General features: G+C 43.5%; 1 protein-coding gene across 1 annotated transcript in view; it reads right to left on the bottom strand.

The window, feature by feature from the left end:
• Window positions 1–18751, bottom strand: part of NELL1 (neural EGFL like 1) — a 3594225-nt gene that overhangs the window by 2664810 nt on the left and 910664 nt on the right. The window contains exons 8-9 of the mRNA XM_085643606.1: window positions 9306–9440; window positions 6925–7027 (exon numbers count right to left, since the gene is read on the bottom strand). Of these exons, the coding sequence (XP_085499732.1) occupies window positions 6925–7027; window positions 9306–9440 (238 nt within the window). The remainder of the gene's footprint in view (window positions 1–6924; window positions 7028–9305; window positions 9441–18751) is intronic.

Below are 18751 nucleotides of genomic sequence, written 5' to 3'. Positions count from 1 at the left end.
CAACACACCGGACATTAAAGCCAGAATGAACTCCATCCACTCAAGAGCACCCTCTGACCCATGCCCCCTTCTGCTCTTCAACCTAAGAAGCAACAAGATCAGCCACCCACTCACCACCATCCTCTAAACATCCATCACCACAGCTACCTTTTCTGATGCATGGATATTTTTGACGCACTAATAGTTTGAGAACAATGCAGCTGGCCGAGCGTGTTTTGGAATGTGCCATTTATCAATGAGTGTCCCCAGAACTAGAACCCTGAACTCCGAACCCTTAATTTCAAAGCCTACTAGATCTACTCATCAAATATGCATTATAATATGAGATGTGTAATGTGAAGTGTGCAACAACAAAAATACCTGAAACTGTTTACATAACATTAAGCTGAGACTAATGTTACTGGCCCAGTGTGCTTTTATAATTCGCCAGTTTATGCCGGCAAGACCTGGAAAACACATCCCGTACCAATCAGAGATGCCTCAACCCAGCGACAATCCAGGAAAGAGCTGAAAACACACTCATTTTCAGAACACTACATCATGGCGCAGTCCAGTCCACAAACCAGCGACCTCTCACATGACATGGCGAGTGTATCCTCGCCTTGACCCGTACCGTGTTCCGCTGCTTTGGGATAGGTTTGCACCATACAAATTCCACATGAATACATACATGCACCATTGCCCGCATATTGTTCTGAATTACGACTTTGCATGAAATGCAGCACACAACAGAAATGAAGGGAGTCCCATATGTAATTTTTTATCAGATTTTGAAAATGACTTCGCCACCACCAATGGTGGAATTTTTAGCCCCTCAGCGCCAGATCTTTGGGTCTAATCCCACCCACCACATGGATTGACAGTCCATCAAACTCGAGCCCTTTTGGACACTCTGAGGGAGTTTCTACAGCACTGATTTCCGTGGCCAGGGGGCACCCTTGTAGAACTGAATAAAACACCGCCTATGCAGATGTGGTATACAGCTGTGAGAGCCTCAGACCTTCTGTACTTGCCTTTTTACAAACAAGCCAAACGCATTGCGCCTGACCCGCTGCCTTTAAAAAGTATCCAGCTCCCAGAACCCTCGTTTGTCAGCCCAGGCTGGCTGCGAGCGCTCCCTCCCCAGATCTCGACAGGCGAGATAGGCATCTGTCAATTACGGAGTGGTGTCAGTGAATCCGGAGCGCGCCAGATACGGACAGACCGCCTGGAGATGCTATCGCAAGACAGTGACATTTTAATATTAATTTGCGGCGAGAGACACATGTGGCATCCGCTGAACCCTCTAATCTTAAAGTGTGAAATTCCAATGAACAATCCAGCGTCCGCGTGCAGCCTGGCTGCAGGCCAGATCCGTGTACCCTGAAAGAAGACATCAAGCTATCCATCGTCTGATAGAGCAGCCGGGCACCCTCCGCGGGCCAAGCACGGACGGAAGGATGGAGAAGGAGCCCAACAATTCACATCATTGGGCTCCCCCCGTTATTGAAAACAGTTTAATGGAACGCGTTTCAAAGCGAGCGCGTCTATAGTATAAAAACGCACGATGTATGCATGGAATGGAATGCTGCATACTGCGCAGCGCACTGCAAAATATGCTAATGATAATGAATTCGATTTAAAATATAATTAGTACCAATTAGTAAAGCAAAAAAACGCTCTTCAGAATTAGTTGTTGTTGCTAGAACAACGAAAGGGCAGCATTCCAACATTCGACCTACAGATGACACAGCTGAAGAATCTGAGCGCTGACATTTTTCATCAGCTTTATTCTACAATGTGCAAGAAAACAAGGTAAACTGATACTGCACGATTTATTGCAATCCCAAAATAAAAGCATATATAAATGTTTTGTTTTTATTACAGATTTGCTCTTCCCAAGTGAAGAAGATTCGTTACTAAAAGCGCTCACTTTTTGTGAAATCAGCAGAGCCAGAAAAAGTTGTAATAAATGGAAGGCTTGCAAGTAAAAGACCCAAAGCAGAAAGATATTTGCCATTTAGATAAATTAGACGCCTTGGCCCTCAACTGTGTATGTATGGATGTAAGTGAGCAGATCTAGCCACAATCCAGTGGAGTGCTGTACAGGGTCAAACACAAGCATAAAGACGATGAGTGATAGCAGAGGTGGTTTGTGGCTGGTTAATGAACTGTGATGTGCTCCTTAAAGAGGTGCGTCTTGAAAACATTCTTAGGTTGGAACAACGTTGGGGATGTCCTGATGGCCACGGGGAGTTTATATCGATCCTAGGTGCATAGATGGTAATGACCTGCTGCTTTGTTTTTATATTTTTTTTTAGGCTTCTTAGTCTGCAGTCTGATGGCATCCTGGCTGTGAGTGTGTCAAGAACCACCAGAGATAGGAAACTTGTCTACAAGTTAAGCGTAGGTGCTGGTCAGGGTGGTTTTATGAACTCCTCACAAACACGTACAAGACACTGCACAACTCAGGCCCCACCTACCTGAACTGTCGAATTTCCTTCCAACAACCACACAGAAGCCTCCACTCTGAAATACGCCTACTTGCACACATCCCACGCATACACAGAACCAGAGCAGGAGGACAAGCATTCTCTTACATTTCTCATAAATTGTAGAATGAACCCCCATCAGAGACTTGAATTCCAAAAGAAGTTGAAGAACTGGCTTTCCCATCTCACAGGAAGACAGCGTCAGCACATGTCGTGCCCGCCACGGACCCGCGTAAACACGCACCCCTGTTTGCCCTTACGAAGTTCTGAACCTGAACCTCAAAGGTATTATCCTTTTCTAAGTTCATATGAGTAGCACTCGAACTTCTAATCCGGATTTGGACATTATCCATTTCCCTCACATATTACTTTCACCTGAGGTCCTGAAGAAAGCCCCCTGACCCTCTAAGGCAAACTAGGGGCTGAAACATGTCGACCAACCACTCAGACTAAAACTGCAGCGGATCCATTACACGTCCTATCTGCACATAGCTGTATTTTATTTTTTCCCTTGCACCGAACGGAATAAAATTAAGTCCAGGCAGCAAGAGGAATTTTTGAACATAACTATTCACATCACATGAGCACTTCTCACTTTTTTGTATATTTTTATTTTATTCCCTGATCACTACTGAAACATCCAGTGGTTCCCTCCGGGACGGAGGAAGCATGGGAATAACCCTATGATGATGCTGTCACGTATTTAAAAATCAAGGCGGAGAATCAAGATATACTGCCCCCGAACCGTCTTTCGTTAATGAGGGTTTTTTACCAAATATCGGAAACAACCACCCGAACCCTGGTGACAGTTACAAGTGATCCATTCCCCTTGATTATTAATTTCCCATTAACCAGCCTACCCTGGACATTGACTATGCCCGCACACCTGTTCAGCACCAGGATAGCCTTGCAGGTGATAATGCGGTTTACATATGCACAAACGCTAACATAACATGTTTTGCTTTTGAACATGGTGCAGGCCGGCAAGGGGAGCCAATCCAGTGCGATCCGGATAGGGTGATATGATCACATTTTTTCAGGTCCTATTTATAGAGAGGGGGAACACTAGGAGTTGATTATTAGGTCTAGTGACCCTTGCTCCCGAAAAGTAACTAGTACACAAAGGGACTCACTGTTCCTTGTAGAGGATGAAAGAGGAAGAAACTTTTTTTCGTGTGCTACTCTATCTGTGGGGGACAGTGTGTCCTCATGATAATGCCCTCACACACCCCGAAGGATGTCATGCTTCATCATTTGGGCTTTGCTCCTCGTCGGGCCGGCGCTGCAATGCCCTACAAGTCCCCCGTAGGGTCTCTTTATCGGAGATCTTTTGATGAGAAGCTGTTTGGGTGCGTGGGTGTAATCTGTTAACATGATTTAATATGAATTTTCTAATCAGTTGCGGACCCCCTGAATAGGCATTGTGGACCTCCAGCGGCCCCCGGACCACAGGTTAAGAACAGCTGGCAAAGAGTCCACACTGCTTGTGGGTGTCCAAAGGACAGTGAGGGGAGTGGTCGCACGGGAAACAATTAACCATGAGTTGTGTCAATTGTAGCTCTAGTTAGGGACACAGCACTTGAGATTTACCTGATGAGTTTTTTTACCAATAGTTACCTCTAGTGTGTCAAATGTTTCATAAGAAGAAAATAATGTCCAAAGTGAAATGGGGACATTTCTATATCTTGACCTGTTTTTTTGGGGGGCGGGAGTTTTATCTAGCGCGAACTCGACCCAAAGTAATCAGAGCGCTTTATATTAGCACCAGTAGCACAAAAGATGGACATATTCATGTTGTTAGGCACGGGGAGATTAAGTGATTTGTGCAGAATCACAGGATGTTGTGCGTCCCGGCCAAGACTCGAACCTGCATCCCCCGCTATGAGGAAAACTGCTCTAGTCATTAGGCTACATCCTCTCCCCCATCTTTCCAGCCCCAAAGGAAGTAAAGGTAAATTTCATTATAAAAACCCAGACACATATATGTTTTCCAGATCACTGGTCAAGCCGATTATGCCATCCAATTTTAGTGACATATCAAATGTGACATTTATCACAACGAATTTCAGGGTCTACTATTAAAGTTGCTAAAGGCATTTTTTTCCGTACTAATAACTTTATTTTGGCCACTAGGGCCATAAAAATACAAATAGCAATAAAACAGATAGTATACACTTGTGAAAAAAATTGGGATAGTTCATCTTATTGTACAGAGATCATCCACAGAACACAGGAAATAAGACTCACCGTAGGGATATAAAAATATACTTAATACTGTCTTCCACCCCTTAAAAACACAATAAAAGCAACCATCTGGAAATAATCTGCACTCTAAATGTTTTACAAAAATAAGAATATAGGACTATAGCGATAGACCCAGAACATGGATACACAGTTAATATACCTGGCAAATTCAATGCATTCGTTCTTCCCCATGGGGTCTACTTTAAAATGGCCGCCTGATATGTCACATACAATTTAAAAATCGTGATACTGCAAAGACTATTGGTGGATGGGTGTCATACTTTAAAACTCTTTAGGACTCTACACAGCGCACGAAGCCCAAATTCTTGCAAAGTTGGATTAGCCAACGCTTGCGTGACAGCCAGTAGGCAGGGCATGTATTTCAGACTCCACCTTATAATTACTTGCAGGACAATCACCCTTTTGGTCTTTCACCCATTTACTGGTATTCGCTAATATTAGAAGGGTCCCTAGTCTGAATTGCACATACCATTTCCTGGCCAAAGGGGGTTGAATAAAATCAAGAAAATGTTCCTTGCTATATACATCTTTTACTAGCAGAAACTCAGCTGTCAAACGACCACATGAGGCACTTTCTTGTATGGACATTAATTTAGATAGTCTATAGCATTGAAATCATGGCACATGATGTCTCGGGTGTTCTCCGGAGGTCCGGCATGCCTAACTTAAAGGCAAGATCCATTATGTGACAAAGCCAAGGAATTTTCTTGGTAGCACAGATGGTCAGGAGCTCATTTAGCTCAGCCCTGTAGACGTACAACTCTGGGGTCACCCATAACCTCCGCCAGAATTTTAAAGGTCTCAGGGCAATCTCTTCATCAAGGGGCCTAATACCCAGGTCCATACGGCGGGGTGTAAGGGGGGTACTAAGGGGTAGGCCTACAAGCTGCTTGCTTATGAAATTGTTCTCCACCTTCGTCCAGTTAGTAGTAGAGCAATGCCCCCATAACTCCACCACATATAGTGGGAGATATAACGTCAGGGACCCCACTTGATTTTGTCCTACCTCCTGCCGGATCAGTCCACGGGGGGAGACTTAAACTACTACCCCTAGTTATACGTTTCAGGCCGCACCCCACTATACCCGTGGGGTCGTGACCTGCCGTTTCTGAGTCCCCGCCCTTAGATGGTCCCTCACCCAGTCAATCTACCTCCTCAAGAATGTCGTATCCGTTCTTCAACTGGATATTAAATGGGGGGAGCCTGTTATGGGCAGCCCAGCTTCCCTCATGTAAGGGCCCTAGGCCCTTTACTGGAATTAAAGGTGGTACTCAGCTTCTAGGTTATGTTTGCTGTTGTGAATAAAAAGAGCCCAAGGGGTGCAGGCTCATGCCTATTGGAGCATAGTGGCAGTTAAGGGTGGTTTTAAATAGATTGGTAACGGTGTTAGGGTTTTTGAAAAATTAACTACACACTCACCCGATTGGCTTTTTCTACGGTTTCCTACCCACCCTACCTTTCGAACCATTATAATCTCCCCTGCTCTGGCATAATCAAAGTGCTTATATCTGGCAAGCCAGAATAGACATTTATTTCTCAGCTCGTGTTGGGTTTCTTTTGAGTTGGATTCAATTGGCCGGACACCTGTCAGAATAGCTACATATGGGGAGCAGGCGGGAGGAAGATTTATGTTAGGCAGGTTTGAACTTGGACACGCATATGTCCCCTCACTATATTCTTGTACTGGTTGCCTACTCACTTTTCTATTGGTGGCTTGGGCTAGGGGGCTAGTTTTATCTCGCTGCCTGGAAGGGGATGACCTGTTTTTAGCTCTGGGCTCGAGGCTAACACTGCCACCTCTCTGGTGCATATGAACACTCTGATCCCCTATCTCATGTCTAGTAGAGGGGCCCTCATGAGCATGCATCTCGAGCCCAGGTGGGAGTGTTAGGCCCACACTGTCCACCTGACAGCCTATGTCGATCCCTCTTCTAGACTTGCTGGTGGAGTGATTTTGAGAGTCAGTTAGTCTAGCTTCCTCTACTGCCAATGCTTTCTCCAGTTTGTCTAAAGGCAAATGTTAGTCAGCATGATGGAATTTCATAACGAATTTCATGAAACAATTTGATATATTTTCAATCAATGATCCCTCAAGACTCCTGTAAATATTGTCTTCCACACAGGTAGCAGTTAGAAAATGAAAGCAGAGAACAGGTGTAATAACTAACAATCATTATAAAGCACTTACGTCTGCAAACTTTACAGCACTGGTCTGGCAGGTGCACTGGGAGTGAGTTAGGAGAACAATTCAGATGAGGACATAGAATTCTCCTGCATTCCACTGCTCCATTCTATAGGATTACATTTGAAAAGAAATTTAGAATAAACACAGGAATTATGACTGCGCGTAGCAGAAAACTAAGTACAAAAAAGATGTAGAAGGTGTAAAAATTGTCTGGGAATACAGGGATAGAAACAGACTAAAGAAGGAATTAAAGCAGGTTAGACAAAAGAGTAGAAAGTAGAAGAACAAATAAAGAGAATTAAAGAACAATGAAAAGTGAGTCTAATGAAAGAAAACAAGACATAAGAAAGATACGAAAGAAGGAATATAAAGAAAGCAAAATGGAATAAATAAAAAGTAAACAAGTGAAATGTACCATGTGGGCTAATAGCGATAGTAGTAACAGGAAGGAAACACTCTGAAGAATAGGACGAAAGGGGTAAAGAAAAAAGCAAAGACATACTAGAAGCAAATATGGAAATAAACAAGAGTAGGTAAAGAAAAGCAGGAAGGAGAAGAAAAAACAAGCTGGACCAAAAAATACTAAAAAGATAATAGAACAAGAAAACTAAATAAAAGGGCAAAAAAAGAGAGTAGAACTATAGAGAGCACAGTAAACAATAGTACGGTCCACGCAAAAACAAATAAAGTTCAAAAAAGGAAGCCAAAACAAACCTAAGAAAATAGGAAAGTATGTATTAACAAAAGAGTGTGGAATAGTATGAGAAGCAAAACAAAAAATGATGCGACAACTTGAACATAAGTATTACACAGTTCATTCTCAATGTTGATAGATTTGATAACCAAACATACAATGATTTATACATGCTTAAGATCAATTGAGTACCACCATGATTACCACCAGTGATTGAAAATGAACAGGCTGATCCACATGTGCCAGCAGCGTGTGCAGTTGCAACCAATAGAGGTAAGAGACTAAGGTCCAGATGTGCGTAATATTTTACTGGTCGCAACCACCCCATGTGGCCGTTTGCGACCGGTAAAATGCTTTTTGGCATGTACCAACCATATTTGGCGAGCCTGTAATCTATTGCCGACTCACAAAATAGGGTTTGCGAGTTGCTATTAGGAAGGGGCGTGTTAAGGGCGTTCCTTCCTAACAGTGAGTCGCACTAGAATTTACAAATGTTTTGTGACCAGTAATGCGGTCACAAAACATTTGCAAGTTGTTGGTAAGCCATTCGAACACGTTGTGAATAGGGGGCACGGACGACTGCCTGCTTTTCTTTTAAACGCATCCTGTTTTCCTTTAAGGAAAACGGGCTGCATTAAAAAAAAAAGTTGCTTTATTTAAAAAGCAAACACAGACATGGTGGTCTGCTGACCCCAGCAGGATACCATCCCTGTGTTATTGCCCATTCCCAATAGGTTGCAAATTGCGACCTGCCTCATGAATATTGATAAAGCAGGTCCCTTGCAACCTATTTCGGAATCGCTAATGTGTCTGCGACACATTAGTACATTTCGTTTTACAAGTCGGAAAAAAATCGCAATTAATGACTTGCAAAATGAAAAGTTCGTACATCTGGCCCTAAAGAACAATCTAGTTATCCTCAGGTAGGTGTCCACTCGTGATAATAAGCTAAACCTGCCCCTCTCTGACCTGCAAGTAAATAACTTCTGCATCACCTGCCAATCACCCTAGAGGCTGACAGTGTGGTTCCTATTTTAAAAACAAACACAGTTTCCACTTTAGATATGTATCAAATAATTCCATCCTGACATGATTTACATATCACATCTTGCACGTTCAGTTTAGTTTTCCTATGTGTAAAATGCACAACAAAGAATCTGTATATTGTATTTACTCAGGTCCCTCTCGCGCCCTTTGAATAAGATTGGGATATTGAATTAAAAAAAGACACAGATGAAACCAGAGATCACAAAAATCTGTGAGCCCTGGCAGCATGTTGATATTCTGAGACAAAAGTGTGCTTCGGGAGGATACAATGGCAATCAGAAGGCATTGCCAAGGAGAAACAATCTTATTTTCTGAGCTTTCGCATTGCATATAATTGAATTTTTGCATTATTCTTTCAAATTGTATCACAATGCTAACAACAGCCCGCTTCATAGACCACCCCCTAAGATGTAGTATCCCATAGGAAGGCCTCTGCACTCAGATTTAGTATCAAAGATCATGATAAGAGGTCCATTGTCCTGAAATTTAGCATCTAAGAGCATGTTGAGAAGGTTCACATCCTCAAAATTTACTATCCAACTACATGATAAGATTGTCCTCAGATTGAGTAGTGCGCATTCAGGAAGAATAGCAATGCCGTAAATACAAGTCCCACCCCCTGAAACCAGTTGCCAAGCCTTACTTTGCATGTGCAGTTCCTGCAATGATCATCTTCTACCCAGGAGTCTTTATCCCGATAGATCACACCGTTCACTTGACACGTCTTCTCGCAGTGGCAGTTTTCCAACTGACTGAGCCTCGTCTCTGCATAATTGAGCTGCAAAAGAAAGTAACTCATGCTAATTTCTGTAAGTATTAGAAAGAGGTATTCATGTGCAGCAAACAAGGAAGCAACTCCATCTCTTTCTTTAACTCTAGGAGTACAAGGGAAAACATACATCAATGTCAGATGTTCTGTAAAGAGTTTGATAAATTATGGATATTATTTGTAGTGTTCGAATTGTGGGGAATATATTTATTTTTCAAGCAAGGTAAGAACTTAACACTTTGCCAAAATCTCCCACAGAAGAGCGAAACCACAGGGAAATCCTTTCCTGGAACTTTGGCCCAATCGTTTCAGAGCTCTTGGGCTAAAGCACTTAAAGCGGCAGCATACCATAACCACATTTGACCTCAAGAAAAAAAGCAATGAATCAAGCAAGAAATATTGGCCCCTATAAAAATTACATTCCCACCCACATTCTAAGCATCAATTTTCCCCTGCCAAAATAATGGCTTTGGCTTGCTGCATGGCTATCCCTCATGGCATTTTTTATTTACTTTGAAGTCCCTAGTAACATGCACTTTATGGGTCCAGAGCCTGTCAAATAAATGCTACTAGTAGGCCTGCAGCACTGATTGTGCCACCCACTTCAGTAGCCCTTTAAACATGTCTAAGGCTTGCTACTGCAGAGTCTGTGTGTGCTGTTTTAAGTTGCCATTTCGACCTGGAAAGTTAACCAAACTTACTTGCCAGGCCCAAGCCTTCCCTTTTATTACATAAGCATCCCACCCCTAAGGCAGGCCCTAGGCAGGCCTATGGGTGGGGTGCAGTGCATTTAAAAGGTAGGACGTGTACTTCTGAGTTTTACATGTCCTGGTAGTGAAACATTGCTAAATTTATATTTCACTACTGAAAGTCCTATCTCACCCTTAAGGGGGAACGGCTAGGGTACAGGGCAGTTAGTGTGGGTCCATGATGAGGATCTGTTACATGATGTCAGTTGTTCGGCCCTTCTCCTTTTTGCAGTATGCCACAGCTTAGCTGCTGGGCGCAGCATGGTGGGGCTTGAAGCACGTCCAATACAATCGACATTGGAGCACTGTTGGGATATGGTTTCAGGGAGCAGTGGGAGGGGTAAAAAGGGTCCTAGCATCTGTTGCATGAGCAGGGGCAGATGCTGGAGTGGAAAGGGGTAGCCTCAGTGTGGGGGGGAGGGGGAATCACTGGTTGTCTCGCACAGTGGCATGGCATGTCTCTGGCTACGGGGGGATGTGCCGCAGCTGGGGGGTAGGAGGAGCTGGAGGGGAAGGAAGGGGAGAAGGGGGGACCAGTTGGGGCACTGGATAGGTGAAGACTGAAGACTGGCGACTGAAGACTGCGTGCCCGGTGGTGGGGAGCAGCATATGGGGTGGTAGGGTAGGGAGGGTAAGGTAAGCTAATCTTTATTGTATAAAGTTAATGAAATTGAATACAGAAAATGGAGATAAAAAGTGCATGATTCACGAGAATAGCTAAAGCATGTAATTAAAACAGATGAAGGAACGTTTGCTGATAAAAAGCTGTAGCAAGTGTTACTAGGGCCATTAGGCCTAAGACTTCATGTCCTTTGACTGTTCACTCTGACAGCGCTTGCAGATAGTTTGTCATCCTGTGTGAGCAGAAATACATGTGGATTCCAGAGCGCATGTTTGTTTTTCCCGTTAAGCCGGGCCGTCCATGCACTGACCTCCAATTATTCCTGTTATTGGCAGTTTTTTGTCTATCAGCACTAGGAATTTTACTAACTTGCAGTTCAACTGCGGGTCTTCTGGATTAAAACAGGCTATTAGGGCTTGTCACCATGTTCGATTGCCACACTAGTTGAATTGATGTTTGAGCAGGTGTGATCTTTCCCCAGACAAGTTATGTTATGGTATGTTATGTATGTATTTCTAAAGCACACTTTCACCAACTGTCTCTTGGCGCTATGAAATGAATAGGGAGAGTTCGAAGCCGAAGCAGTCTAGTTATGAGCTAAAGTAAAAAGCCAAGTTTTGAGCAATTTTCTAAACTGTACATAATCTTCTTCAAGTCTCAGATTAATCGGCAATGAGTTCCACAGTTTTGGGCCCAGTATAGAGAACCGCGACCCTCCAGTGCGTTTACGTCTGAATCTCGGTACAACCAATTGATTTAGATACATAGATCTAAGGGTGCGCTGGGGGGGCATACTTGCTGATTCTCGATGAGATATACCTGGGACCGGCACCCTGAATGGCTCTAAAAGGATACATCCTGTTTTAAACATAGTTCGTTGTTCCACCGGAAGCCAGTGGAGTTCTTTCAGCAGTGGGCTAATGTGGCATCGTCTATCCTTTTAGATAAATGATTCTAGCTGCATGATTCTGAATCATCTGAAGACGGTGCTTATGATGTTGCGGGAGACCAAGATACAATGCATTTCCATAATCAATTCTGAAAAGAATCAGGGCGATAATGATTTGGATACTGGCCTCTCTGCTGAAGAATCTTCTAATCTTGCGCAGCTTACGAAGCTGAACGAAGCATGCCGAGGTAACCGATCCAATCTAGGAGCTCATGGAGAGATCCGAGTCGGTTTGTATCCCCAAACTCTTAATCAACCGGCTTGTGGAGCGGTGCAGCACCAAGCTCCGGGGACCAATGTGTGTGAGTCCAGTGCATGAGTTTGTTTTTCGGTACAATTATTTCAGTTTTTTCTGAATTCAGTTTTAACTGATTGTTGTTCATACAGTTTTTGATGAACAGCAAGGAATTCCTGACAAGTTCCTCTGATTTAGGTGACTCTTCAATGGTAAAAATTAGCTGCATATCACCAGCATAATTATAATTCTTAATTCCCATCGTCCGGAGACTGTAAATGAGCAGACGTATGTGAACATTAAAAAGAATCGGAGAGAGAGAGGAACCTTGCGGTACTCCACAGCTCATATCTACAGTATTGGATTTAAAAGGTGAGAGCCACACAGATTGCTTGCGGCCCTCTAGAAAGGATTTAAACCAGTCCAAGGCTGTGCCCCCCAGACAAGCTGCGGCAAAACGATCTAACAGTATATCGTGGTTAACGGTATCAAATGCCACAAACAGGTCTAGGAGTATAAGGGCCTGAGTACAGTCCACATCTGCCTGGCCTTTAAGGTCATGTATAACCGACAATATAACTGATTCCGTAGAGTGTGATGGACGGAAACCAGTCTGGTGAGTGTCCAAAAAGTTAGAGGCCTCTAGAAAAGAGTTAAAACATCTGGCTACATGGGTCTTCAATAGCTAAGCATGGAAAGGGAGGAGAGATACAGGCCTGTAATTCTCCAGCTTATGAGGATCCAGGCCTTGCTTTTTTTGCAATGGAATAACCACTGCTTCCTTGAAAGCTGAAGGCACCGTACCTTGGGTAAGAGAACGATTCAAAAGCTGAAGGACAGTATCACGAAACGGTAAATAAATTGCTTTTAATATATGAAGAGGACATACCTCTTTAGGGAAGCCTGATTTTACCTTATTTAAAAGGTAAAAGAGAAGTTTCCTATTTAGACAAGGAAAGGCTGTCAAAGAAATAGAGTTTGAAGGAGCAGGAAGGTCAGTTAGAGTACTGTGGTTAAAGCCAATTGAGTCCTGGATTTCTTTTGATTTTTTCCACAAAGAAGGAGTTCAGATCATTGCAAAGTTCCTGTGTTGCTTTAATAGGCGGGGTCACGGGTCCAGAAGTAGATAACTCCTTTACAATCTTAATAATTTCCTTTGACCTATTGTCAGAGTTCAGAACCTTATTAGTAAAAAAAAACCTCTTAGCCTCCCGAATGGCTCTTTTATAAATAATAAGACCTGCGATAGATTGGGCTTTATCCTGTGCTAAGTAAGTTTTACGCCATTTCCTTTCAGCTTGGCGTATGTTAAGTTTTGAGCTTTTAGATCAGCAGTGAACCATTTGGATGCTTCATGTCACCTTAGGCGAGAGGTTTTGGTCTGTAAGGGGGCATGGATGTATATAGTATAAGTGTGCCAGTTTGTAATCTACCTTTCAAAACTGTCCAGGTTTTCCTGAGGAATGGGCTGCTCATGAGTTAAAGTATCCAGGAACGATATCATGTCAGTCCGATTCCAGTTTCTAAAAGTGCTTTTTTGTGGCGGTGACGGCTTATGCAGTGACATATCCCTCACATTCAAACTGATAATGTAATGGTATGACCATACACATGGGTCGATGGTCAGATTCTGGAGTGTAAGATTGATGGACTACACTTGATCAAGTGTATGGCCTTTAATGTGCATGGGAGAATGGATATGCTGAGTAAGACATAAGCTAGATATGGATTTCGTTAACTCCCCTGACAACTTTCCCCCTTCCTTCTTGTTGGCCCAATAGTTCGGTCACCTAAAATCACAACTTTGTCATAATCTATGGTCAAAGATGCAATGTTATTAGCTAAGACTTTAGGGAAATCTGGCATCACTGTGGGCGGTCTAGAAAAGTACACAAACCAGTGTATTGTTTGGAGAATCCAGTTTCATCAGAAGATTGTCGACTGAGGTGATTTCAAAATGGGAAATGGCAATGAAAGGTAATCCATTCTTAACAGCAACAACCACCCCACCCCTCTTTTTCCTGAAGATCTATTAGTTTGTAATAGTAAATAATTTTCAGGGAGGGCTGCTAATATCTCAGGGGAAGACTCCTCTGTTAACCATGTTTCAACCAGAAACAACATATCTGGTGAATCAGTGGTCAAGAGATCAAAAAGTTCCAATTGATGCTTGACAACAGATCGTGTGTTGAGGTACATAATGTTAAGATCTCTATTAAGAGTTTGGCTTCCCTCAGATCTAGCCAGAGCTGTGTGGTCAGGTTTCTGCCCCCATCTCTTTTGAATATTACAGTAGGATGAAGGGTTAGGACAAAGGAGGTCTAGCTCTACTAACTTCAAGCGAAGTTGCTGATCAAGTGCTTGCCTATCTTGTGGTGCCAAATTTTTAAGGGTGGCCTCTGAGTAGATGTATTTTTGACCATAATGACATGCCCCTTGGCCCGTCCAGGCACGGATGGGCGCAGACGGGCTTGCCTTTGGCTTCCCAGCGGTGCACCCGCTGCGCTCATCCGCTGCGCGTCCTCGCTGCAGGCATGAATTTAAAGCCTGTGTCGTCATCTAGGGCTCTGCCCCCCTCCCAGCTGATGGCTAGCACTCCCATTGGTTATGGACAATACGAGGAGTTGCCAACTCAAACACACCCGCAGTCACGGAAAAGCCCAACAAATTCCCAGTACACAAGAGCGGTTGGAGCAAGAGCATATCAGGTGAGCCATGTCCTCAAATTCATCATTGCACAGGCGGCAGATTGGGAGCATTTGCCACCTCAGTAATGAAGGTAGATGCTGGATGGCTGGCAGTTTTCCTAATCTATGATTTATGAACTTCTCCTTGATGGGCCTGGAGTATCCTGCGTTGAAGTAAGGTTGTGGGCTAATAGATGTGTAGCCATTAATTCTCATCCAGGTGAGTTTTCTCGGCGCAAAGGTGATTTTATCTTCTAATAGTGGCATACCCCTTATTGTCTTCTGCGCAATTTTCTTAAAGCCCAAGTGTGTGGACAGAACTTCCCAAGCCTGGCTGAGGCCGGTGTGTGGGAGACAGTAATGTAGATTTTTTTTGCCGATGCCACTGTTCTTTGCTGAAGCTCTAACCAGAATAGATGGCTTAGGCTGTTTAAGGGGGCGTTCCTGATGTTGTGCAAATGGGTTGTGTACGGCCCCTGTCTTGCTAGCTGTTGTTTTACGAGGCCAAATTCCAGCTGGATTTGAGCTGCGGATGTATATGTGGGGATGTTAAACATAATTCTGGAGGCCCTGGTTAGGGTGCTGTCCAGGATTTGAGTGGCTTTTCCTCTTAAAGCTTCACTGCTGTGTGTAATTGTAGGCAAGATGTTGGCTTGCGCCATATGGAAAGAGGAGAGAGCCTCTGACCTGTACGCTGGGATTTTATTTTTCTCAAAGTTACGGCAAGGGCCAATCTTTTCCTTTCTATCGTCTCCTTCTGGCTGGAGGATTGGCCCCTGTTATCAAGGATTACCCCTAAGTATTTGCAACTTGTTGTATTTTGTATTTGGGTGTTACCCAAGTGCCAGTGGTGTTTTTTTTTTTTACCACAGACTTTTTATTGACATTGTCTTGGTTTTATCCAAGTTTACTTCCCGGAAGTTATCTTGTGAGAAATTGTGGAGAGTGTTCAAAAGGCATAGAGTTCCCACATGTGTGTGGGTGATTAGCACTCCGTCATCAGCGTAAAGGACTCTAGATAGGGATTTACCGCCTACCTTTGGAGTGTGTGCATTGCATAAGTCAATGGTCTGCGTCAGCTCGACCACACAGAGATTAAACAGGGTTGGGGCGAGCACACAGTCCATTTTGAGCTCCTTAGTGGTTGGAATACGCCTTGACAAGCATGTTCCATCTCCCAATATCACCTGCACCCAGGTGTCTGTGTGCAGAGCTATTAGCGTGCCCAACATAGCTTGCGTGATTTCACAGCCTGCCAGCTTTTTCCAGAGGTTAGCTCTCTCTGTGTTGTCAAAGGCAGCCTTGACGTCTACAAAGCAGACATGAAGTGACTATTTAGATGATTTTGCCTTGTCCATAAGCAGTTACAGTGTTAGGATGTCAGTTAAAGTCCCTGTGTTTTTGGAGAAGCCAGTTTGGTTGGGTGGGAAAATTTCCTGCTCGGCTGCCCATGTCTGAATTTCTTCTAGTAGAGGCCAGCAAAATCTTTGGCTTCATTCTCTAATAGCGCCACTAGGCAATAATATTTTGAGGCGGATTTCTCACTGCTTTTGTAAATGGGCTCAATGATGGAACCATTCCAGGAGGCCAGTAGTTGGCCCAGCTGTCTTGCTGCCTAGAATAGTGGGTCCAAGGCTGCCGTCCAGTAATCTGAGTCATGTATAAAGAGGGCAGGAGGAATCCCATTTGGCCCTGGAGCTCCTTCCCTCCTACCTTTGTAAATCTGGCATTTAACTATTGCAATTTCAGGTGGTACTTTCATTTCATTGTAAGAGATGTCAGGTTTAATATTGATATTGGTAAACAACCTTTACAACGCAACTTTCACAACGCACTACTTTTACAACGAAACTTTTACAACGAACGCGATGTAACCACGCTATGCCATTATAACGCAAGTCTTTACATCGACTTGCGCTAGATGGCGTGCTAACATTACAAATAGTGTAGTTTACTATCCCAACACCTTCCCTACTGTTAAGTGGACTGGAGTTGGAATAGTAAATTACACTTTTCTAATGTTAGCACGCCATCTAGCGCAAGTCGATGTAAAGACTTGCGTTGTAATGGCATAGCGTGGTAACATCGCAGTCGTAACGATTGCGTTGTAACTGCACGCGTTGTAATGACTCGCGTTGTTACGTCATACATCCAGTGATATTTGTCTGACGGTCCTCTTTAATGTTAGGGGCCTGTATTGCTCGGCACAACCTGTTCTCACCCTGGTGATTGAAATGGGTGTCACAAACTCTGACCATGTCTTTTCTGAAATGTGAGAAGTTTTGCCTCCGTGTGACGGACGCATTATTTTATTTGCAGTGGCCCAGAAGCGGGTGCTATTTGGGGATTTGGGGTCGTGTAAGAGTTTCACCCAGAGCTCTTCTTCCCTGAATCTTTTGTGTTTCCATTTCAACTTCTTGACGGTTTTCCTATGTTGTTGTAGGGAGGATTTGGGTTTGGAATCCTTTGGTTTGAGCCCCAACAGTCTCAGTGTTTTAATTATTCCTCTTTTTATTTCCTTTAGTTGCCTTAGTTGGGCTCCAGGGAGCCAGCCTCTTTCCATTAGATCGGATGGCGGACTATTTTGGCTGCTGTTGAGAAGGTGCTTGATAAACCTAAGGCAAATTTTTCCCATTTCCTTATGGTACTAGTTGTATGGTCTCTTTGGTCCTGTAGAAGGGCGTTTGCGACCTGAAGCACCTCCTCGGTATTTACTAGGGTCGATTTAATTATGTTAAGGTTGATTGCAGGGTTTGAAAGGGGACTCCCGATAAGGGCTCAAGTATTGGTAGTGTAGCCAGGAGGGTGATTTTCTGTGTTTGGTGGTCGCTACCCGCCTTGTCGCTGAGCCGATAAGTGACTATCAGTGGCGGCTGGTGACATTTGAAAGTGGCAGGGCGTAAAAGTTGGGTATGAGTCTTAAATCGCGAGCTTGCGAAGTGTGCAAAGATGGCCAACAGAAAGGGTGTTTGGGGTTTCTCCCCCAGAGAAAATTTTGAGGAATAGAGTGGCAAATGGTGCATTTCAAAGTAAATATGAAAAAGGAAGAGGGTTTATAAAGCAATTGTGAACGTGTGGTCTTGAACTATTTAAACACATTAAAAACTGTCCCAAATTTTACTGCATTTAATATGTTAAACAGTTACTGTAGTGTCCAAATTGTACAGTACTCTGAAACTATGGAAATGTCGCAACTAAGCAATCTGAAAACCCACAGAAGGCAAATTTAATTGCTTTACATGTGAACATCGCCATCAACAGTGGACATAACTGTCAATTAACAAATAAAAAAACACAGAAGGCAAATTCAATTGCTTCAAATGTGAATGTCACTGTTTACAATTCTGACCAGCATTCCCTACTTCAAATCAAATTACAATAAAAGCCCGGAAAATGTTGAGTTATACACGGAAGGCTCCATAGGCAAAATGCAAGTTTGGCTTTGAAATCTTTGCATTGTTATTGGAATGTGTAACACAATTCACTCCCCTGGCGGGAGAGGAGATGAGGGGGACCTAATGCTCCTACAGCAAGCAGCTTTCCAAGAACACGCAGTGAGCTGACCCTAATGCAGCACATTGCCTAAGGGGGCTTACATTACCCCGCAGGTGCGTTTATCTACTTTAAGCTGTACCAAGAATGAGGTTAATACTAGATAAGTTATCTTCTATTATACAACACAGAGATACAATATTCCTGTGGCTACACTGCAACTAAATCAACACATGCACAGCACCAGTCCAGATAACACTGAATCTTACTGCACAGCACACATAAAGAACAATGCTTATTTTATTATGTATAATGCTGAATATTCATACTAACACACGTACCCTCCATTACCCTGTCTTTTAACAAGGCACTGCCACTTAAATATCAAACCAGACATTGACACTGAGAAAGGAGAAAGTGTTTTGTTTTGCAGCTAAAAAAGGGTAACGCTGTAGGAAGCACACAACTGAACACAGCTACAAAGTCCTAGTGCAGCAAACAGTCCTAAACCTATTAATGACCTCCGTACCTTTACAACGCAAGACACAGCCACGCCGCACAAGTAGGCTCACCGCACTGGGCACAA

The sequence above is a fragment of the Triturus cristatus genome, chromosome 3_1 (assembly GCF_964204655.1).
Source record: "Triturus cristatus chromosome 3_1, aTriCri1.1, whole genome shotgun sequence".
NCBI classification, from domain to species: Eukaryota; Metazoa; Chordata; class Amphibia; order Caudata; family Salamandridae; genus Triturus; species Triturus cristatus.
The sequence above is the reverse complement of the archived record's forward strand: the minus strand, read 5'-3'. Positions and strand labels throughout refer to the sequence as shown.